The sequence below is a fragment of the Lonchura striata genome, chromosome 2 (assembly GCF_050655825.1).
Source record: "Lonchura striata isolate lonStrDom1 chromosome 2, ASM5065582v1, whole genome shotgun sequence".
Lineage (NCBI taxonomy): Eukaryota > Metazoa > Chordata > Aves > Passeriformes > Estrildidae > Lonchura > Lonchura striata.
The window spans coordinates 118,605,956-118,629,528 of NC_140704.1; the positions used below are offsets into that span (position 1 = coordinate 118,605,956).

The 23,573-nt window shown below is 40.9% G+C and overlaps 1 protein-coding gene across 1 annotated transcript; it reads right to left on the minus strand.

Annotated features, from left to right (window-relative positions):
• On the minus strand, positions 1–23,340 carry MOS (MOS proto-oncogene, serine/threonine kinase). Its single transcript, XM_085573839.1, has one exon. The coding sequence runs from the start codon at positions 14,984–14,986 to the stop codon at positions 13,937–13,939; it is 1,050 nt and encodes a 349-aa protein (XP_085429965.1). The 5' UTR covers positions 14,987–23,340; the 3' UTR covers positions 1–13,936.
• Positions 23,341–23,573: the final 233 nt, after the last annotated feature.

Genomic DNA, 23,573 nt, shown 5'->3' on the forward strand with positions numbered 1-23,573 from the left:
GTATTGGCATTACCTCAGCTTTCTCTGAGATTTTTCTTTTTTTTTTTTCCTGAGCTTCCCCAGATTTCTCAGAGCTTATGGAAAATCTACATTAACAGCACACAACTCTCTTTTGCCAGCTCTTAAAATTCTTGGATGCAGGCTATCTGGAGCTGCTGATTTAAAAACTGCCTCACTTCTGTTCCTATGTTTAAGGATTACCATGGCTATTGTCCAACAGAAATTTATCTAAACTTTTTGTTTTCTCTGAAATATGCTATATATTAAAAAATGCTCCTTCTTGCCGTTCATGTTAGTAAAAAGCCATTCTAAACACACCTTTTTGTTTATCTTGTATTTTGTCATTCTCAACTTCTAATTAATATTTTGTATTCTGCCTGGTTTTCCTTTGATTACATTCTGCTTTTGTGTAGGTTTTTCTCCCCAGACAATGCTAACTTTAGTTAAGAGATAGTGATTCTCTGACTTAAATTAATACCCAACAGCCTGTGATTTTTAGATGAAGCTTCCTTCCAGGAATGTTTCCCTCATGTTGAATAATTAAGAAGATAAATTATTAAGAAGCAAGACATGCTTTTGACATAATTTAGTAGTCTGTAGCAAAACCAATTTGATACCTAATTTAATGATTTATCATGCAGAGTATCAGTCCATGTGCTTTCATGATACTTTCTGACTTGTTTTGGGATTTACAGATTACTGGGGATTTTTTTTCTCTCTTCCTTTGACTAGTTTGTCCTTTAGAGGAGTAGGTTCTGGGATGAATCTGCCTATGTGACAGAGAGTGTGTTCATGTAGTAACTTAGTGAAATGCAGATTTTTCTTGTCTTCTGGTGAATGTTGAAACTTTCTGATGCACCTTTGGCTGGGTCAAAGGACAGACATACTCCCCAGGCTTTGCAGCTTGGGTTGAGGACACCATCCATTTTTTTTAGTAGAATTATTCTGCTTATTTCACACTGGTGGTCTGTAAATGTTTTTGTCAGGGCTCACAGTAGCTTCCTTAAATCACTTTCCATAGTGGTTATTTCATGTGTGCAGCTCCCTGGAAGCTGTCTTGGTTATGCCAGCCTAATACCTCCAGTATTTGCTTTCAGTGGTGATGAACGTATTGCTATTTATTTGTAAATCACTTCCTTCTTCAAGGTCATTTGGATCTGAACACACTTTTAAGGGTTTTGTTTGAGCTTCTGGTCTTCAAATACCTGTGAAGCAGGATCATACAAAGCAGGCTTCCATTAAGGTCATCAATAGATGGCTGAGTCTCTAAACCAGTCAGGAGAAATCCAATGAATCTTTTTTCAGCTCTTTTAAGAAAGGCTACAGTATCTGCTTGGTCTTAATTGCAGGTATCTGCTGATCTTCTTGTGTTATGTTTCTCAGTTGTATCATGTTGCAGAACTCTCATCCAAGTTCTTTGCTCAGCAATTATCTTTTTCTACAAGTGCCTGAGCTACTGGAACTTCAGAAAAAACTAAAAAACACCCCCCTTTATAAGACTGATTTGTGTAGATGAGTGGCTTCTAACTGATACTGCTCTCTGCAGGTAGCAGGCAGACAGAATGCACAGCTGGAGTTCTCATGTTGCACCTAGCCTGTCTATTTTACATTTTCTAAATTTTCATGTCAGTTCTAGCATAAAGCTGAACATATAAAAATGCAACCACCCATCAAATTAATAGGCTCTCTTTATCTTAAAAAGTCCTCTAAGCATGGAAAACATGAACTAGGTCTGTGATTCAGAAAACGCAACTTTGCCTTGATGGAGTCCCCTACTATTGACAAACATTGCCACAAATATTGATTGTCGGGAGACGTTTTCAAGTGGGCAACTTGAATTTCATTGTTATCAGCACAAGCTCTTTCTTTCTAAATATGTGCTATTTGCCTGGCAGGTAATACATCTGGCTTCTAATAGTGATGTGGTTAGAGTAAAACTTCTCCCTGGTTAGGCTGTTTTGCCTTGTTTTTCTGAACTGGGTCACTGTGACAAAAAATACAAAGCTGCTGATATGCTGCAGCATTTTTAGTGACATCGAATATGTGATTCGATACATCATTACAATATGCCTTCAAACACTTGGGGCTGAAATAGCATTGTCCCCCTGGGAAGCTTTCAGGAGGATATTTGAATTCATCCTGTTCTAGTTCAATCTTGAATTTTTTTTCAAACTGATGAATTACATGTTCTCTGCTTTCCTGGAAGAATGTCTTGTTTTGTTTTCTCTCCATTCCTTGCTCTGCAGATGTGATGCTTCTGTCAAATTCGCAATAATGAAAAAAATACCTTTGGCAGAAAATGACTCGCACAGCCTTGATAGCAACCAAGGTGGTTTATTGATTAGCAACATTTAATTTGCTGGTAATCAATGAACTGAATTGTGGATCAGTATCTGCACTATAACAGAAATCTCAATACTAGAGGCTTACAAACTGCTGGTAAGCACCTACAAGATCCATACCCTTCTACAACTGATCCCACTTACATAGTCACACATTTCTTATATGCACTTCCACTCTCTTCCAACAAATATGCATTACAATACACAGTCCCACTTTTGGAAGCCTGTGCAGCCATTCCACATACCAGAGGGAGTGGATCTCTGCTATTCCTTGATCCTGCCAGTCCCTGCTAGTCTGTACCAGGAGTGGGGTGGCAGCTACTCACCATGTCTGATGAGGAGGGTCTTAGAAATATCACCACCCACCACAAGTTTTCTTCAATCACAAATTCTTATGCTGCTTTTCAAGCTTTCTCCCCCTGCTCCTCCCAAAGGCTCTTGTTAATATGATTCCCTGGTTACTGTTTAATCATGCTGGTCATTGTCTTAAGCAAGCTTTGTTACTGTTAATTTCCTTTGTGTTACCAGGTTGTGGGCAAACATGCTCTCAGAACATGCCAGTTCGGGTATTCTGTTCACACACACTATTTATACTCACGTTCCTACTCTGTCACCTGTTGTTATCCAGGCCAGGTTTCTAAGAGTGAGGGCATGCAATTCCTGTACAAAACCCCCCAGCATCAGCCCAGTGAAAGCAGATCTAGTGGGCATACAAACAGAACTGTGGGTTTTTTGCATCCAGTTTTTGTTTTGGACATCACCTCAGATGACTTCATGTGGGGAAAAGTTAATCAAGTACAAAAAGTAATAAACTACCCAAATCCCTCCAGTCTGGATTTGGCCACTTGAGGCAGCACCACTTGGCACTGTTTGTTGTGATCTGTTTCACTCTGTGAAAATAGTTCAAGAAGACTGCAGTAGTTCTAGAACACATTGAAAACTTGCACCTACTCAAATAATACCCGTGTGACTCATTGAACAGAAAAAGCTGTTTTAACATGAGAATTAGAAATGGCTTCCAGGACACAGGTTGTTTTGCTGCTCTTATCTCGCTGGCTTCTCTATGGATGCTTTGTACTGACAGTGTTTAGGAACAAGTGGCACATACTGGTGCATACAAACTCACAAGACTGTGCTATGAAAGACTTTGGAGTTGTCTTTCCTCCTCATGTCTGCCTCCTGCAAAGACTTTCCAGGAAGCTGCCAGCCACAGGGTATTAGCATGGTTGGATGTCTGTCCTGGGGGGAAAAATGGTGTTTAATTTTACAGCAATTCTATTCACCAGTACATGTAGCCCATATACATGATTGCCCATGTGTTTTAGAGCCCAGTTATGAAGTCACTGGTCATGTTTTTTTCATCCAAAGGCCAGTTTAATCTATTGTAATTCTTCGGTGAGACAGAGTAGTAGGAAATTGTTTCACGGTGCTTGTGCTGCTTCTCTGTCATGGAACAGGGATAATTAAAGGAATGGTTCTGGCCTCACACTGCCTTATGACTAGAAGAAAAATTTCTGTTGATATGGAATGCATCTCTCCCTCATGTTTGCGTTTTTTTGTCTGTGAAAAGTTTTTCCTCATCTTTTTAGGACTAGTGTCCTTTTGTGATATTCTTGATACAATGAGTTTTCAGATGGTGAATGTTTGTTTGCAAGCACAAAATTTAGCAAATGCACAGATCATGAAGAGACTCAAAGCAATGGGTGATTTCCACCTTGATGTTACAGGACTATTAGAGCTGGATATTAGTTGCAACTTGCAATTTTATCTAGATTACATCCAGGTGTCAGCCTTCTCTGGGACTTGAGGTGCCCTTCCTAACCCTGGCATCTGGAAAGAAAGATTAAAGCCAATTCAGCAATGCTTCTCCTGTTGTGACCTGACCCTCTGTGAACTAGCCAAGCTAAATTACTCAAAACCTGACAGACACAGGAACAGTAACATAGAACTTAGGACCTGGAACTAAAGGAGATACTGTGGTGTTAAAGATGTGCTTTAGAAACAGGAGTTAGCAGCCACTGAGGAAATCATCACGCTGTGATTGCTCAGAGCAGCTGGTTGGATCCACATGAAAGTGATCCAAGAGGCATCAAATATGAAGAAGTTTTGGTTTCAAAGGATTTACTAACTTCTCCATAAGGCTAATGTGGCAAAGTGGCAGCTGCAGTTTACTTCATGGAAGTTACAAGGGTGCAGTAGCAGGGCAGGAGCAACAACCATAGAGTTTGAAATATCATTCACAGAAGGCCCAGAAGTTTTGTTTAAGAGAACATCTTACTACGAGATTACAGCAAGTCTATTAAAATTATCTTTCGCCTAAATGTGTGCCAGAAGTTCCTGCTTCATGAAAATGAGGTTTGTGCATGGCCTTTCACACCAGTCTACAAAATGTGGCTATAAATGTGGAATATAGTTTGCTATATTTTTCCCCTAGGAAATTATATAAAACAGAAGAATATTTTTTCCCCTGCAGCAATCACTTAAAATAAGAGCAACTATATGTAAATTAACATGCACTAATGTGCAAATGGTTGCACGTCTGACATTCCTGCCTCCATGCACAGTGAAATCCCCAGCAACAGGTCTTCCAGATCAAGGGAAACAGTATTTCCTACAGGTTTAAAACTGAGGAAAAGATAGTATTAAGATCTGTTAGGGTTGTGGTCAAGCATTCCATTTTTAGGCAAAAAATTAAGTATTGTGGTAAACACAGAAGGTGGGTGTGAGTATGGTACCTATGTCCCCTGGAAAAAAATTCAGAAATATTAATACTTGTCATTTTTTCAGCATTATGACCTCGGGTTTTCAATTTATGTATGAAACACATATGTTTAAAAATACTGTTTCAACAATTATGAGTGTTGGAAGTTGTTTCTGAGAGCATCCAGCAGCCACTTTATCCTACCAATAGCCTCTTACCACGCTGCTACAGGTGTATTTCCTTTTTGAGAGTCCCTTACCTGTTCAGAGGAATAACTGATTCTCATACACTCTTGTGAAATGTCCCTGGTGTGAGGTAGAGCCAATCCCTTTGTTCTGGCAGGAACAAATGCTTATGCTAATACCTAGGAATTATTTCTCATTTTTCCTAGGGAAAAAAAGAGGCAAAAGCAGCAACACACCTTTGATACAGAAAATTGAGGTTTTTATTCTTAAAAATCTTCTGTATATAAGGGAAACTTCTTTTCCAATGAAAAATCTACCATTACTTGTGTACTAGCATATATTGCTAAGTCATTGGTGCTACTTAAATATAGCACTAAGTAGTCATAACTAGTGCAATCATAAAGAAAAGGAAATTTTAAAACCCTCTCAGGCAGCCTGGGCACTGGTAATGGCTTGCAGAGCCATTAAACACATTTTCAAGAGCAGTTGGGGTTTTTGGGGGCTTGGAGCAAGAGTAAGTCTGCACGTCTTTCAACAAACCAAGAGACTACTTTGACCTGGTGGAAACAGGTGACCACTGACCACTCTGAACTGAATCAGTGGCCTTGTCTGATGTTAAGCACTAGTTCAAGACCTTAATTTAAGTCATGCAGGACCCTGAGAGTCCAGTGGGCAGGTATCTCCAGCAACAACACAGAAAGCCACATGCCAGTATAAACTTACTTCTCAGTGAGAGCTTCACTGACTGAAAGGGTTGTAACAAATAGGTTTGGATTTTGGGGTGTCTCCTCTCTCCCTGTCTCTGGCTTATCTCCTTGCCTTCTCCAGCCCTTGTCTCCCCGGGCAAATGGCTCTTTTGCTGTGATCAGTCAGGTAGTGCTGATTTTTTATGATCATGACACTTCTTCAAATGATGTTTGCAATTCAATATACAACTTTTTAAACAAGCAGTGCAACCAAGAAAACATTATTTAAAATGTACTACTAACTACATTTGTTTCCTCTGAACATCAGCTGTTGGCTGAAATGATTTATTAAACTTCAGTAATATCTCATTTTCCCCTTTCAAATGGAACACATTTAATAGCATCATTTCACTCCCAAAAGCTGTACAAGGATTGACAACTTTAGGGAGGTCTGGAGTTCTGTAACCTTCTTAACAAAGAGAGTTCAGTGTGACATTCATCTGTTGGCATGTTAGTGCTGTGATACACTCCTTCAAAAGCTTTGCATGTAGCTTTTGTGTTATCTGTAAACCATTTTATTGGAACTGTTGGATAAGAGAAAAACAAGGATGTGGAAAAGGTGTATGGTATTTCTCTAAAATTACTGTATTATGTAACATATACTATTAGCTACTATTAAAAGAAATCCAGCCTCCCCAGCCTATCAGTTCCCTTTTTTACATTCTGCTTTTTTACAATCCCTGTTCAGGTGCAACTTTCTATACTTGCCTCTGAGACCAGCTTAATTTGTGCTATATCTGAATCAAAACCCTTTCACCATTTTTAAGTGGTCGAGAAAAATGTATGGCTTGAAAATAAAACTGGTTTTCCTTCTGCCCTTGTGGAGGGAGTGACTTAAAAAGAACTGGACATTTACATTTCCAATTTGTAGCCTACTTTGCTCTTTGTAGCCTGGCACATGTGCAGTAGAATATTTATTAAGTTATGAATTGCCCTATTATCCCAGGTGCCCTGCAAAGGCAAATGCAATCACCTCCCTGCTCTGCTGAACACTTGGGCTATTGAACTTCAGGCTGGGTCGACAGCAGAACTCAGCCTCGTGCTCAGAGGAGTCCAGGGGTGGGTGGTGGTGCCTCTACTGTCAAATTGTCCCATGGCATCCTTAGCTACCGGCAGACTGGGATAGATGCCAGTAAACTTTTTTGTTCCATTTGCCTTCTTTAACTGGTTTTAAGGCTTTTCTTTGACAGGCAGACAAATATTTGGCAGCTGGGTTAACTGAAGCATAGAAAGAGCCTCTTTGAGCGCTGCGTGAAGGTATGTGCAGCAGATAAATAGCTAGAACAAAGTAAAAGTAGAATATTCCAAGCACAGTTAATTTTAAAAATAACCATTTCCTATCCCTATTTTCATATTTGTTGCAACAGATGAAATTATGTACACAGATAATAACACTGCAAAAATTGATACACAAGTAAAATAGTAAGCATCCACTTAAGTTCCATTGAATTTACAAATGGTTGTGGTATATTTTGTAAAACAGTTTTTGTTTGTTTTCTTTCCTGTGGTATATCTTACCACAGAATACAGAAGCAACCCATACTTCTTTAGATTTATGTTTCCATGCTTCCCATCCTACCTTCTGAATTGACTATGTGCCCCCTTCCAAGTTATTTAGTATTTTTATTGTTTGAAAATAGTGATGTTATCACTTTCTTTCTGGATTGAGATAAAGCATAATTAAAAAAAAAATGTAGAAGGAGGAGCAAACAACAGAACAAGCCAAATAAAGAGCATAGCATCAAACATTGGATCTTATGCTAACTTATTTTAAAACCTATCATGAAATATCTCTTGATATTTCTACTTGGGATCCAAAGACACTTAGCCTTCAATAATAGCTATAGTAATTGAAGATTAACACGTAATCATAGGCTTCCATGCTTTTTGTTTTCCTTATTTCTCATTTTTCCTTGAAACTGTTTATTGTAACTGCATTGTTCCCATACTTCTAGCCATCTTGTCTTTCTTGTAATCACTCGACTGCGAAAATAGTTGTTGTGTTTTGTAGAACTCAGGATAGCATGTAGAAGTTGCTTCTCATTTTAAGGCATGAAAAAAAAATTAATTTTGACCTAAAACCATTCCAGCACTAATTAGTATTAGCTCTTATCTGGGGATTTGGTTTTAATTAGGTAAAATTACATAAAATCATTTCTACATTCTGCATCCTTCAAGTTTTACACATGTGCCCATTTGAGGAAGGAGATGTGTCAGGGAAGACTGGGATGGTGATTGCCATTTTTTATAAAATAAAAAAAAAGTCCAGAATTAGAACTTTTAAATTATGCTTTCCCTTAGTGGACAATACTGTCTGTATAATCAAGAAAACACAAAATAAAACACTCTAATATGGATAATATGTCCAGGGCTACTGCTGTTGGTTAGTACACATGAGAATGCAAGCACTTTACAGTATCTTTTTTATATGTACTTTCCACAATTAGGAAATGCATTCAGGTTTGGTAGTTAGATACTGGGAGATTAAAGAAAAAGAGCTGAGGTTTCCATGCAGGCTGTGGTTACCCCAGACCGCTGTGAGGCAGGAGCTAACCCACCCAGTTTTGAATAGTTAGCTCTCAGTGCTGCAGAGCGGGAAGATTGAAAGGCAGCTTGTGCTGCTTAGGGACAGAGAACTTAAAACAAAACAAAAAGCAGCTCACCTTAAAAAGCTGGCTACAGTGACATGGCATCCCACAGTCCAGAAACAGCACGTAGCACATTAGAAACAAAACTCTAAACAAATAAACAAACAAACAATCTAAACTAAACACCAGAATAGTTGAATTTCTAAGGAAAATAATTATATCAAACTGTGAAACTCGATTAATAGTAAGGCAGTTCTGACCTGATCTTAAGATCTGATCTGATCTTAATAGAAAGGTCTGACCTTTCCATTTACCAGCTGGGAGAAATGAGGCTTTGTTCCTTCCCCAGCACAGTCAAGATGAGTGGTGATTCTTATTTGAGGAGGTACACTCTTATTAAATGTTCTTAGCATCAGATAGCCCATGCCTTGAATAGAGCATACCTGGCTGTCAAGGACATTCCAATACCACCATTCCTAGACTTACACTTGCATTATCTGAATCTCTGCAATACTTCAATAAATCTTCTGTTTAGGCTGATCAAGCTACTGGCAATCAGTTCCAGAAACAAAGAGAATAAATAAACTAGATATAAGTAGCCCTTAAGGTTTATAACTTATAACCATGTCTTGCTAACCATCTGGAGCTGTGTTGCATACATATGTATGGGGGAGAAGAGAGAAAGGACAAAACGAGTTTATAGAAAGGGAAAAAACTAGATTAAGAGAATCCCCTTAGAGCTGTGACACAGTTGTCTGCAACTGCTCTGCTAGCATCATGTGCCTTCTACTAACAGTTTATTTGGAGGCATGCAAGTGTGACAAAGTTAAGAGCAAAGTGCAGCTATACTCAATAGATCATTCCAGCTTTAGGAGCAGGAAAGAATCTTTTAAAAACCTGAAGCTGGGTCCAGATGAAGAAAACAAAAAGGATAAAAGTCTGGTGGATTACATGTATAAAATAGAGGGGAAGGAAACCTTCAGGGAACTAACATAAACTCCATATTTTTTTATTTTCAGAATATCAAGAACAAGAAATCTGCCAAGACTCTCTGGCAGGTCTACTGATCAGGTTTTTAAAAGAAAAACAAACCAAACAAACAAAAAGCAAAAACAAGATCAAGACTACTCCCAGCTATACATTTTAACCTGTTTCTCCTCCAAGACAACAAAGGCATTGTTAAGAAGCAGAGTGATCCTTGCATGTACGTTGTCCCTGAAGGAAACACAAAATAGGCTCATGCTAGAAGGATTTTTGTAGGAAAACTCAAGAGATGACTGAAATTCAAACACCTATAAATGTTATTGGAGAACTTCAGTGGTTAGAAGTGACCTCTGCAGACTGCCTAGTCCAACCCCCTCCAAAACAGGATCAACTAGAGCAGCTTGTTCAGTACCATGTTAAGCTGGGTTCTGAGTATCTCCAAGGATGAGGACTCCTTAACCCTTCAGAACAACCTGCTCCAGTGTTTGACCGTTTTCACAGTAAAAATATTTTCTCTTGCATTTCTCTGAAGAGCTGGCAGCAGCCTTTGGAGCACCCCCGATGCTGTTGGCCGCCTTTGCCGCAAGGGTGCATTGCTCGCTCATGTTCAGCTCGGCGCCTGCCAGCAGCTCCCGGTCCTTCCTGCAAAGCTCCTTCCCAGCCGCCGGCCCCGGGGCGAACTGGGGCACGGGCCAGACGCTGCCGCTCCCTGCACGGGTTGCCATCAGCCGATGTCTCTGAACACCAGCACAACCATCCGAGATACTGACTGCCCGGTTCTGTATCACCTGCAAACTTGCAGAGGGTGCTCCATCCTATCATCCGAGCCTTGAATGCAGATGTTAGCCTGCCCTGGGCCCAGCAGCAATCTCTGGGATACACCACTAATGGCTGGTCTCCCACTGGACTTCATGTCACTGATCACAACCCTCCGAGTTCAGTAGCTCAGCTAATTTTCAGTTTCCACTATTTAGTCAGTACTTCATCAGTTTCTCTGTGAAGATACAATAGCAAACGGTGCTAGAAAGCTCCCTAAGGTCTAGATGAGCAACCACCACTGCCCTCCAGCAGCCAGTGATCTCATGGCAGAAGGCAACTAAGTTGGTCAAGCATTATTTCCTCTTCATCAATCCCTGATGACTACTCCCAATCACTTTTTGTCCTTCATATGTTTGGCACTGATTTCCAGAGTTATTTGTTCCACCAATTTTCCAGGGATTTAGATGAGGTTGATTGTAAGTTTTCCAGACCCTCCTTCTTGGCCATCTTGCAGACAGGAGTTACATTTGCTTTCTTTCAGACCTCAGAATTCTCTCCTGAGCACCATGTCCTTCCAAAGACAGCCAAGAGTTGCCTAGCAATGACATTGGCAAGCTCCCTCAGCCTTTGTGAATTCATCCCATTAGGGCCTATGTTTGTTTCAGTGCTCCCTAACCTGGTCCTTCTGTACCAATAGTAAATCTTTGCTTCAGACCCCCCAGTGGTCTCTCAACTCTCACATATTTATTATTTATGCTTGAGTTTAATCAGGAGGTGCTTGTTTATCCTTGGAGGCATCCTATCACCTTTACCTGATTTCCTGCTCATGGGGATGGACCAATGTTGAGCTTTGAGAAGGTAATCCTTGAAAATCAACGGGGTGTTGTTGGCCCTTCTTCTCTCCAGGATCATATCCCAGGGAAGTATTTTAAAAATAAATTTCCTAATTACACGAGTGACATCTGTACAAGATACTTGAGCAGATTATATATTAAAGGAAATAACAGATACATAGACAGGGTTGGTTTAGAAGAAGCCAATATTGCTTTCATTGGAAGAATTGCACTTCACAGTTGTGCTGGATTGTATTAGAATTCTTTAGGAGCACTGACAGCATGTTAATAAAGCCCTGATTGATAAATTCCCTTAGATATTTGAAAAATCCTTCATTACAAACTTTTGAAAGGTACTAAGCAGTCACATTTAGGAGAGAAAACCTAGGGCTGGATAAGTCAAAAGACAGGGGGAAAACTGTCAGTTCACTCAGGAGGAGAAAGTGCCCACTAGTGTTTCAGGGGATCCTCTGCTGCCCAGCGCATCCAGAAATGAAGTACGAGAGGGGAAGCCAGGAGATAAATCTGCTGATGGTGAAGTTATTTAATTGCAAGGTCCAACTACAAACAGGCAGAAAGAAATTCAAGGTATATTGGTGTAAAGTGAGGCAAACAGGCAAACTAATCATCACCACTTAGAACCAAGAATTCTGAGCTGTTAGGCTTGAGATATTTCTTGATTAGTATTAACTCAGAGCTCATTAGCAATCAAAAAACAAAACAAACCTTTGAAGTTAATAAAAAGACCATCATTCTGGCAGCAGAGTATGGTGTGCCTACATCTTGAGTGCTGTGCAGAGTTCTCTCTCACACTACCAAAAGAGAACTCCATAAAATTGACAGAAACATCTGCAGAGCTGATTATACTTCAAGAGTAGACCTTGGCCATTCAGTATCCTTCTGTCAAGTACAACAGAGAATTTGAAGGGTGCTTGATTTTTCACAGAGGCTCAAGTAGCACTTGTTGATGCTAAAGTATCATTAAGCAAAAAATCAGAGGTTTCTACCAGTATAAGCAGCAAGCATCTTAGACTCACAAAAAGAATACAACACAAGCATTCAGGAACTACTAAAAATTAATTCCTTTTTTTATTCTTTTGAAAGCTGCAGAAACATTTTTATTGCTTGATGTTAAGGTGAGGCACAGCAATGGCTTTATCTAAAATTTTATCTTGCATGCCCTCAGCAAATCATTTCAAAAGGTAACTGATTATTATGATAACTTCCATGAAACAACTTCTTTATTAAATAAGTTACACAACACTCACACACAAAAAAAAGTTCTGGTTCTATAGCATAATTATTTTGACAGAGAAACACGGGAAACTTTTTCCAGAATTTACTTCAGGGCTTTTTATTCCAGCCAGCATTTTCTATTTCCACTTAAGGGGGACAGAACACCAAGAAATAGTTAAGCTTAGATATGCTTTATAAACCATTAATTTCAATTACCAACCCAAATACCATAAAGACCTACAGAATCATCTCAAATTCACATAGTTGCTCATTTCCAGGATTTCACGGAGCTAAGAACAGATGTGTGTCAGAAATCAGGAAACTGGCTCAATTCCTTTGGGATTTTTTTTTTTTTCCAGAATGGAAGCAAGGGGGAGGAAGGGTAAAGAAGAAAAACTATTTGAGTGAAACATCACTCTTTCTCCTGTCTTAAAAAGAAGCAGAGGCTTTGAGCAGAAAGGTAATATCAACTACAGCAGGCAGCTCCAGATAAGGGTGCAGATGTACAATTATCTGTTCTGATAAGTCAAGGATCAGAGCTTTCTGTCTTCAGCATTGCCTACAGCACTTCCTCTCCCAGACACACTACAACCAGATTAGGAAAGATAGCAGATAAGACATAAGCACTGCACAGGATAGTTCAATAGTGTGTGCTTTGAGCACCAGCAGAGGAACATTATTACTGCTGTAAGCAAACTTCCTTTTCAGTACTTCCAGTATCTTGTCCAATACTGAGCCAGCTTTATAAAGCAAAATAATCCTCACTGCGCCATTCTTTTGCCCCCTTTTTTTAAACTCTATTTTGTACAAAATCTTCTTATAATGCTTCAAAATTTACAGTGCTCCAACTAGCAAGCTGCTACTGACACAACTAGTAGCAGGGAAATATTATAAAAAGGATAGGTGGTTGTTAATGCAATTTCTTAGTCTTAGTAGCCTTAGACTGACAAAAAGGTTCTTTAATTCAAGGAGTATGTGAGTAGTTCACATTTTCTATATCAGAAGCAGCATACTTACTGCAATTAAGTACATCTGAGAACAAGTTAAACAGACCACTGACACGGTATTTATTTTTCTGCATTCACTGATTTGTAATACATACTCATTCCTTGGTAAATGAACAGGAAAAGCTCAAATGCACTACCCTAGCTGGTGTCAAGAACTACCCATATTTGACATTTTAAAAATACCAAAAAGTGTTATGTATAAAGAACCTTCCAAGAGCAGACCCTTGTTTGTACATCACTTACTTACAACCAACAATTTTTCTGCACATCACATTTCCTAGTGAGCAAGGCAGCACACAACACATCAACCAGAAAAAAATCATATCCACCAACATCTTCATCTTTGTCACTATCCCCTTCCAGGGTAAAACCCCACAGTTTCACTAAATCTCTTTATTTACAATATTCTTATATCAAAACAGTTTGGGGCTTTTTTTTTTTCAAGTATAAAACCAGCAACAATCAGATCACACAGAGGCTAATTAATTGTGTTCAGAGGGAAGGGTAGAGGGAAAGAAAAGTCAACAAAAGGAATATAAAGACTCCAGAGTGTTCCTAGAGGCTCTGCTTGAGGGCCCTGAGGCTGGGCAGCAGCTGGTCTGCAGGCAGGCGCTCCTCTGCATTGGCCGTCCAGCAGCAGCTGACGATGCCGTGCAGAGTCTGGCCCGCAGGTGACCCGTGGAACTCCTCAGCAGCCAGCGAAGGGCGCAGGTTGTAGGCGACCACGGCGTAGAGCACGTGCTGCCGCTCGCCCACGTACGGCTGCTCCCGCGTGACCATCTGCCAGAGGGTGATGGCAAACGAGTAGATGTCTGCTTTGGCAGTGACCCTCTCTCCCTTGAGGAGCTCAGGGGCACGGTGTGTGTACGTGCCCCCTTGCTGGCAAACACGGGCGCTCTGGGACGAGCCCATCTCCAGTTTCTGGGAGCACCCAAAGTCTCCAATCTTGCACACTCCCTGCTCAGTGATGAAAACATTTGCAGGCTTCAGGTCCAAGTGCACAATATCCTGTGAGTGCAGAAAGGCTAAGCCTGTCATGATGTCACAAGAGTAGCACACAGTCTGTTCCATGCTCAGGGCCTTCCTTCCACATCCTTCTTCATCGTCCTCCCCCTGTCTCCATGCACCCCCAGTGCCATAAATTACATGGTGCAGAGTGATGTTACCCACGTACTCCATGATGATGGTGCCCAGGCTGTTCTCACTGGCTGGGGCACAGGTGCTGGCAGCCACCACACGTACCACATTATCGTGTTGGAGCTGGGCCACGTTCAGCTCGGCCCAGAAGCTCTGCCGCGACGCCAGCCGGTTTTTGCTGCTCTTCTTCACCTGCTTCACAGCCACCGTTGCACCATGGTAGGTGGCTTTGTAGACAGAGCCAAAGCCCCCAGATCCTAAGGGCTGCAGGAGGCAGAGCTGCTCCCAGTCAATGGAGCACCAGGACAAGCGTGAGGGCAAGCGACGAGTCCTGGCTGAAGAAGCTCCCCCCAGAAAGCTTTTGCTGTCTTTGCCAGGGATAACTAAAGGGCTGCTGCAGGGGCGCAAGTTTGCAGAGGGGGAATACTCAAAAGAAAGAAAACAATTAAGAGGAATAGGTGATGGCATAATATGAAGGAGAAAACAAGAGGCAGCTACTAAGACAGAAGACTAGAAAGCTTCTCTGACAGAAAGGACTCTAAACCAGCTTCCAAAGCCTTTTATCCTCCCTTCACCATTTTCCCTCCCTCCCCCAAATGAACTGCATCTGTCACAACTGTCAGAACCAAATCAGGTTCACCTGGAAACATTCTTCTCCAGCCCTGAAGCAATTCTCTAGAAAGTCAAGGCTAAAGGATTTAAAGCTAAAAAATTATTAACTCATAAGTATTTCACATCATTTCTAATCTCAAAAGAAAAAGAAATATGTTCTGCCCATTGAATGCCTCTAGCAAAAGCCCCAGGAGTAAATAAAGCAGTGACTGGTGAATGCATTTCACCATGGCTCCAGGCAGGAATGATCAGCATCAGGTGCATTAAACAGCTCAAAGTCTTTCTCAGTGGAAGCAGCTGAAGTGGTGAGTGCTAATATTTGATAATGCTATGGCAGGCATAAATATAAAATTGTGTTTGTAGGACCCTACCACTTAAACATGACTGGGACAAGAGGACTGGTTTGGCTGCTCAGCTTTGCCCATGCAGTACTGTAACCTTAATAACAGCATAAAGACAAATTATTGTATGGTATTGTATTATCCTCTGGATACAGTAACTAGAATTACACATAAGTAATTGGTCATTTCCCCATCACAGCCCATGCAGTACTACAGGTGTGTATTTTATTTCTGGATCATTCTTAGAAAAATTATTGCTGAATTTACAGAGCTGTTCTGGCAGAAATTAAAAAAACATGATTTTGTGTTAGTGGTTCATGTGGTTTTTAAAGTGTTCTTAAATTCTGACCCTCTCAAATATTTGCAGTGCTCATGCTAATTGCCATAGTGTTTGGTACCAGCTGTACTGCCAGATAGAAGATCACCCTTATGGGACATATACAGTTAGGGATTTTTGAATATTCCAGTATCTTTCTGTACATGTTGACAAATATCGCGGAAAACTTGGAGGCTATTTCCTACCTCCTCACTCTTCAGAACCTTCCTCTGGATATCAGATTTTTCAGTACAGATTCTGCCATGGGACTTCAGACTGGCAGTGCCTCTTTCTACAGGGTTTATCTCTGGAGGGATATCTCTGCAGCACCAACTCTGCAGGCAGTCCTGGTGGGTTTTTTTTAAATTTTGTTGGGTTGTTTTGTTTTTGTTTTTTGTTTTTGTTTTTTTTTTTTTTAATCTGGATATGTGTAATGTAGATCGCAGGCTGCTGAGAGGGGGTTTCAAGGGTACCCAGACCATGTGCAAGCAGAACTGGAGTGTTCTCCTCCTTGAGATGAGTTTGGTTTTTCACCCTAACACACAAACCTGATATCCCAAAGTGATCTCCTTACCCTCCCTGAACTCTAAATCAGCTGGACCAGGGGGTCTCAAAGACATCACTCCTCAGTGAATCAGTGACAGAGATCTTCTCCAGTACTGAGATTTAGGAAAATCAGGAGAAATTTGCTGCACCAATTCACAAGGAAACAAACTTGGACCACAGATGAGTGGGAATGGAGAATTTGGGTTATCATCTGGCAGTATGAAACCGGCTGAAAAAGACCTAGATAAATAGATGCTAAGAGACATGTTAACAAGTGAGAGCCCAAAGACTAAGGGATGCCAAGAGACTTCCAAGGGCCGTGGGTGGGACAGTTCCTACAGATGGGGCTGCCTGACAACACAAGGCTCCTCTTTCCTGCCCCTCCCAGAAGGGACTGGCAGTGCAAGAGACCCTGGACCCGTCAGGTGCTACCGTGCCCTGTGAGCTTTCCACTGTACAGCATGAGCCAGTCAAGTAATATCCTATTGCTACCCCCTCTTTGGGGCATTCCTCTGGCTCATCATCAGTTGCACAGGGATGTTTTGGGGGTGGGGGAGGACCAGAAGATCTTTAGTGTAGTTTTAAATACACAGTGAAATAAGCCATGGAGACAACAGGTATTAGCTTTCTTTTCCTAAGCAGCACTTCAATGTTAAGCCTGTATGCAGAAATCTTAATTTCTAATCTTTGCAGAGAATGTCTTCTAGGCAGCTGAGCTGTGGTGGAAATGAAAAGCTGCAGAAAGTGGATGAAGCTACACAAGAGGGAGAAAATATTTTTATGCCTGTTTTGTGAGTGCTAGTAGGGTTCCAATTCTTCAGTGGTTTCTGTGCCATATAGCATACAAAAGCACAAGAAAGACATTTCTGCTCTGAATTCTCCAAGCCTGTTTTCACCAGGTTATGGTAGCAGTGAAGCTCAAAGGGAAAGCTGAATGTGGAGAGGCAAAGGTAGAAGGATGTGTGGATGAAAAGACTGAGCATAGACCTGTTAAGCTGACAGCTATAGCAGCCTTTCTGATGATTGTGAATGCTATGAAACAGCAATAAAATCTATGTTCAAAAAATAGACAGGATTAGGGCTGTTCCCAAATTTCTTTGACTGAAATTGCATTCGAAAGATTATATCAGACCTTCCATATTATTTATCCCAAATTCCATGTCGACATCTGTTAGCTGTCCTTTTGCTACTGTTTCAGATAATTTTCTTGTTACACTTTTCCATCAGAAATCCTTCTATTTTGTCCTGCCATTGTAGACATGGTTGCATTGTTCTTGGGGAATACACTGAATTTTTGAACAGGAAGAGGACATTCTTTGGGATGTAGAGTGCATCAATGTACCTTACTGTCCTGCCTCAATCTTACAGCTGAGGACCAAAGGAAGGGAACATTCAGAGTCTTTTAGTGTGAACATGATTAAATCTGATCTAAATGCAACCAGGTTTTTATTCTTAATGAATATTATTTTGCTGTCATCCATTGGTGATTTGGCCCATTGACTTCCCAGGAGCCACAATCACTGTAGGATGTCCCTGCTAAGTTTCACAGCCCCGTTTGGCTCCAGCTCTACTGCAGGCTGGGGTAAGCCCCCAGTGAGGCTGGGGAGCCACCTGCAGAGGAGGGCAGGGCTGCTGGGGACATGCTCCCCTTCTCTTTCAGCCACCCTTCCCCAGGGCAACCCTCAGCAGCCTCCAACCACACTGCTCCCATTGCACTACCTTTTCCATGAGGGGAAAAGGAAGCTGTAGGAGCCAGAAGTCATCAGTACAGAGTGCAATCGGAGCTTTTACAAGGAGGGAAGCACACATGGGCTCCAAAATGTCACAGCTACAATAAACTGCAGCAGCAATGAATTTGTTCCAAGCTTGTGTTTTATTTCTGCAAGTAAAACATACCTGTGCATCCAGTGCTGCACCAGCTGCCCAACCTAGTCTGTGCTTCTGGATGAGAAGGAATACAGAATCTTGCTGGGTTCCCCCACTCGTATTTCACTTGCATATCAGGAGTACAGAAACTCTTTGCTTGCCATTGTCCTTAGTTCCTACTGCTGTTTGTTTGGTCACTGGACAGGCGAAATCAGCCCTGGTACCAAGGGCCTTAAAGGGCTGGCATGGATGTAACCCAGCACAACAGAGGGCACACACCAGTTTTGTTTTCATTAAGGTGCATCACTCTTGTGGTTAACAGCCAGTTTTTTTCTAAAACAGGAGGACAGGGCTAGGAATTAGAACTGACTTCAGAGAGTTTAGGAGTGTATAGTAATATACGTCTCCTCAATGATTACCTTATTTGTACATTTAGTGGTTGCACTATGTAACAATCCTTTGAAGGCTTGGCTATCCAGCGGCTTCTAAGAACTGCTTCCCAACACAGAGGTAGCATTGTGTTTCTACTAGGTTACTTTGTAACCTTCCTAAAGGAGCCAAATGTAGCTCTTCAGTACTTAAATTACAGTCCTACTCAAAGCAAGACAGCTCCATCGCCTGCGGCTTAGTGACTTCTGAGAGGTTTTCTTCTCTGTTTGTAACCAAGAGTTTTCTTTTTTCTCCCTCTACTGTTAGTCCCCCTGATCTCAGTTTAGGATTTGGTGATGAATCTACGTTCTCCTCATGCACAGAGTTTCATAGCCCAAGTGTTGCTTCCTGCCACACCTCATAGACATCACATGATACGCAGAGTTGCCTGAAAGGAATTCTGATATGATCAATTGCACAGGTGTAAGTGATAGCATTGTGTGGAGCCAGTCCCTACAGAGGCTTGCTCTAAAGATAGGCACTGATTAACAATTTTTTTTTTTTTCTCCCTACAAGAACAAGCCAGAAAAGAATCCAGTTCATGTTTCAGAGTTTGGCTGTTTTGGTGAGACAAATGACACCTTGGAACCGCAAACAGAAGCAAGTTTTCATTGAAGCAGTGAAAGGTAAACCCAAATGCAAGGAAAAAATACATCTGCAAGAACTGTGATGCTGTTTTACTGCTGAGACATAATAATAATAAACATTTTAAAAGGTTAAACCCTAGTTTATAAATAATAAGATCGAGTTTCAAAGACACATTGCCAAACAGCTGTTTGATGCTTTTTTCCCTTCACACTAAGATTACTCCATGTGTTCAAGAGCATGAAGCAACAGCTCTCCTTACCTGAACATACTGAGGTTTTAACTGGAGGCACTGGAAAGCCAGGTGAGGTTTCACAGCTAATTTACAAGGGGCTTGGTGACCAAGGGATAACAATTTGAGACCTGGTGCTGTAGATTAATACCAAAATTTCAAGAGCACCTTATGACAAGTTAAAAGAATCCAAACTTGGGGACAAAGACAATGAAGTGTAAACTACAGGCTCTCACCCTCAGCAGTATTTTCTGACCATGCAAAGACCGATACCTATCCTGGCAGGTTGACTGCTGTCATGTGGCAGGCACCTTATGCAGTATTTTCAGCCAAATTCTCCTAGACTGGTTTTGCAGTCTTGCCCCTGGAGCAAAGCTGACTTTGCTGGGTCACAGGGAGATGCCAAATATAGTGGTGGAATTTAAGACTTGTAGCTTAAGGATTGGGAAACAGCTTCAATGCTTAATGAGCAAAATTAATCATGTACAGCAAAGGACCCAGGGGGTAACGTTAGTGCTGTTCAGTGCTGGGAGGCTGCTGCTTTGCCAGGTACATGAATTTAACGCTGCTGCCTAAACTGGTGCCTAAAGGGGTGAGTCTGTCCCAGCAGCTTGCACAATCCCATTAATGCAGGTCACACCCGGCTCTGTGATGTGTATTAAATACACTGCCATAGCAAATGTGGTGGTTTTCTGCAAACACCACCTCTTTGGAGGGTTGTAAAGGGGAAGAGGCAAGAGAAACAGCTAAATTTGGTGGCTCGAAGTGATGGCCTGGGTACTCTGGTGGAGCACAGCAAATTCTCAGAGGTTGCCTTAAGTCAAAAGGTTTTAAGCCCAACATTAAAATGGGTGACACAATTCAAGTACATTATTGCAAGGTTTTCAGCGAGTAAACAGAACTTTCTTGTAAAAATACTACTGAATTCAGCCCAAGCTGAACAGAGTATATAAACTATGGGGCAACCTAGTAATATTGCACTGGTATAAGGAGTGAAACACTGACAAAATAAAAGGAGACAATTTTCGGGTGGGACTTCAGAAAGTTTGGCACTTTAGTCTGTGTTTATTTGTCATGAATATTTGATATTTGATAGTCTTATGTTACAGCTCAGATGTTGCTCATTATGGCAAACTCCTAAACTATACAAAGCCTGTATTTTATTTTTATTTTCAATGTAAGTACTTGTGAAGGAACTTTAAGGATTTACTGATGACCACGTGTGTAACAATTTAACACAAAAGCCAGTAAGCCAGAGTTGAGCATAATTTCAGAGGCACAGCCTATAGAGCTTTTCTGCTGAAATTGTATCTAGGACTACACAAGGACAGCTGACAAACACCTTCCTCGCTGGAGTCTGTGCACCCTTTAGATAAACTGCTGCCTCTTATAGATTAATCAAGTAGTTGGAAGAAGTTCTGACAGCTTGCCTGGGAAACCACGCACTGTGCTAACTTGGGGATACCTTAATAAACAACATGATTCACTTTGGATTGTAAAATACAAATACTTTACATTTAAACATTTTGGAGGAAATGAAAATAATAATAAAAAAACCAACCTAGAACTAATTGATCAGCTTTTCCAGATTGGATTACTTTCCCGTGCATATATGCATGCACACATACATGTGTACACAAAACATTCACCAGAGTTTAAGCAACGTACTGACTTTTAGGAACTGTGACTCTTCAGGTTTTCTGCACTAACACACATCAGCAGAGATGTGACATATGAAAGTGACACTAAACCATTCTTTGCATGTGGCAGTTCAGTACAACAGTGAGAATCAGTCCCACAGCTAAAATATCAAGGGATCAATTAAAATGATTTCCAGTTCAGCCACAGCAGGCACTATCATAGACCTGTTTTCAGAGAGCTCATCTGGCAGCTGATGTCTTTTCAGTCCCCTCTGAGGCAAACTAGCTTTGTAGTTGGTGATCTTGTGATAAAAATATCCCCAAATGAGAAAAGGCTGAGTGATGATGATGAAGAACTGTTCATTAAATTTTTTACAAATACTGATTTCTCTGAAAATGTTCATTACTTGAGGACATGCAGACCAATAAATAAATAAATTTACAGAAAGATAAAAATACCAGGCAAACCATTACATCCTTATTAGGAGTAGAGAAAGCTCATACTGAATTACCTGGGATAACACACATGAGCAGGAACTTGAAACTTCACACTACTGCTGGGGTCTGTCACTTTCAACACCATTATCTCCAGTGTTGTTCAAAACAGGAATACAGTGTTGCTGTTTATTTGCTAAAGGCCCCAGCTTACACTGATAAGCACCAGTTAATTTTCCAAAATACTTCTTGAACTATTAAATACAGATTAGATTTTGTAACAGAGTTTATCTTGCTGTCCCACTTGCTGCGTGTTTGTGATCGCCAATACCTGCTGTGCCAATTACAGCACCTGCCACCTTGGAAAACTTAATTTCTATCCGATTTTATAGAATGTTTTGATTTGCAAAGCCAGGAAACCAACAGCATGCAGCTGCTCAGTTCTTGCTCATCCAGGAGTAGCTTTGCACCAGTTCTGGATTTCTCCATAAAAAAAACCATTTTCATCCTAGGACATGCTTGTATGTAAAAAGGAAAAGAAGGTGGAAAGAATGAGGGAAAGTGAAGAAGAAAAACAGAATAGCCTTCCTCTTCCACTCCTTGAGGGCAGCGAGACCAGCTATAGAGGATAATACAGAACCATTTTTTTTGTACTTTCTTATGCAAGTTTTGGAAAGAGACGGTTACAGGAGAGAGAGAAGGGAAGATATCTGTGGCTCTGAATTTAACAGAGAAATTCTGAAGGGACTGCATCAAGAGATCTCTGCAATCCCATTCCAATTATTGCACAGGGTGATGGAATTTCTAGAGGCTATCTGCTTGGAAGGACATACTAAATGAGTAACAGTGGGTGAAACCAGCTAGGACAGCAACACAGTGAATGGGATGGTTTTCTCCAGAGGGTGTGTGTGTTGGGGGGGGGTCTGTGTTTGTGCGTGATTATAAATTGTTTTGCAGAGTATTTAATATCATAGAGCATTTGTTGAGCTTTTGACTCTCACTATAACAAGGCCAACCCTCAACAAGTTAGAAAGCTGTGGCACGAAAGTGATAAGTCAGCTCAGAGGAATGGGGTAAGAATCACAAGAAAGGAAAGACATCTGCATGTGGATAAGGCAAAAGCCACCAACTCTCTCTAACAATCATTTATCTCCAACTTGGTTACAGGAAGAAACCTAAAAAGCCAAGATTTGAGCAGGAAAGGAGAGGAACTCAAAGGGAAACCCAGACAGTGCTAAAATATTAACAAAATATGTTCCCCAAAACAATGAACTGTGAAAGGCTAATCTTTTACTTTCCTGGCAGTCTAAGCTAGGGAACACTTGTGTGGAATAAGCAGATGTAACTTTCTGCAGTTGTGTGCAGGCTGCTTGTCTGGCTGTGAGGCACCTCTTCCCCAAGCATTAGGCTGGCTTCTTCAGAAGTCAGTGTCACGGCTAGACAGACATCTATGGGACCGTCTATGGAATCAACTGAGTTTCTCCTGGAAATACTGCAGAGACATCCCATATACTGTGTCCAGCACATGCCACGCCCTTGAAGTTTGTCCCACAAACTACAACAAACAATGTATGAGACTTGCATTAATCTGAAATTATGGGAAATCACCTATGTGTCCCAAAAGAATGGTTCCACTATGGATTCCTCATACTTACCTTCCAGTGTCTCCAAGTGTTTCGAAGTGCAATTTGATGGCAAACTCAATTGCTTCCTTCAGTTCAGATCTGTCTTGTCACAGACCCAGTAGCATCATCCAATTTGTTCCTTGGTGAAATCATGAAACGCAGGTATTTATGTCTTAAGATTTTTTGAAAAACTGACATTTTACCAGTCATAAATTATAGAGACAGTTACGCCATTGCAAACTACTCCCAGCAAAATTGGATGGACTCTGTAATTACTTAATGGCAATCCCAAACATGCAGATCAAGACTATCTATTGAAATGCCAGGCATAAATTATTCATTAACTAAAACCATTCTGTAATTTTATTGATATATTTTGTGGAGTTCACATATTTTTGTACAGCAAACATAACACTGTAGGCCACAAG

What these genes read in the sequence shown, in the direction of transcription:
- MOS (XM_085573839.1), bottom strand. Translation starts at nt 14,986, where the DNA reads ATGCCATCACCTATTCCTCTTAATTGTTTTCTTTCTTTTGAGTATTCC.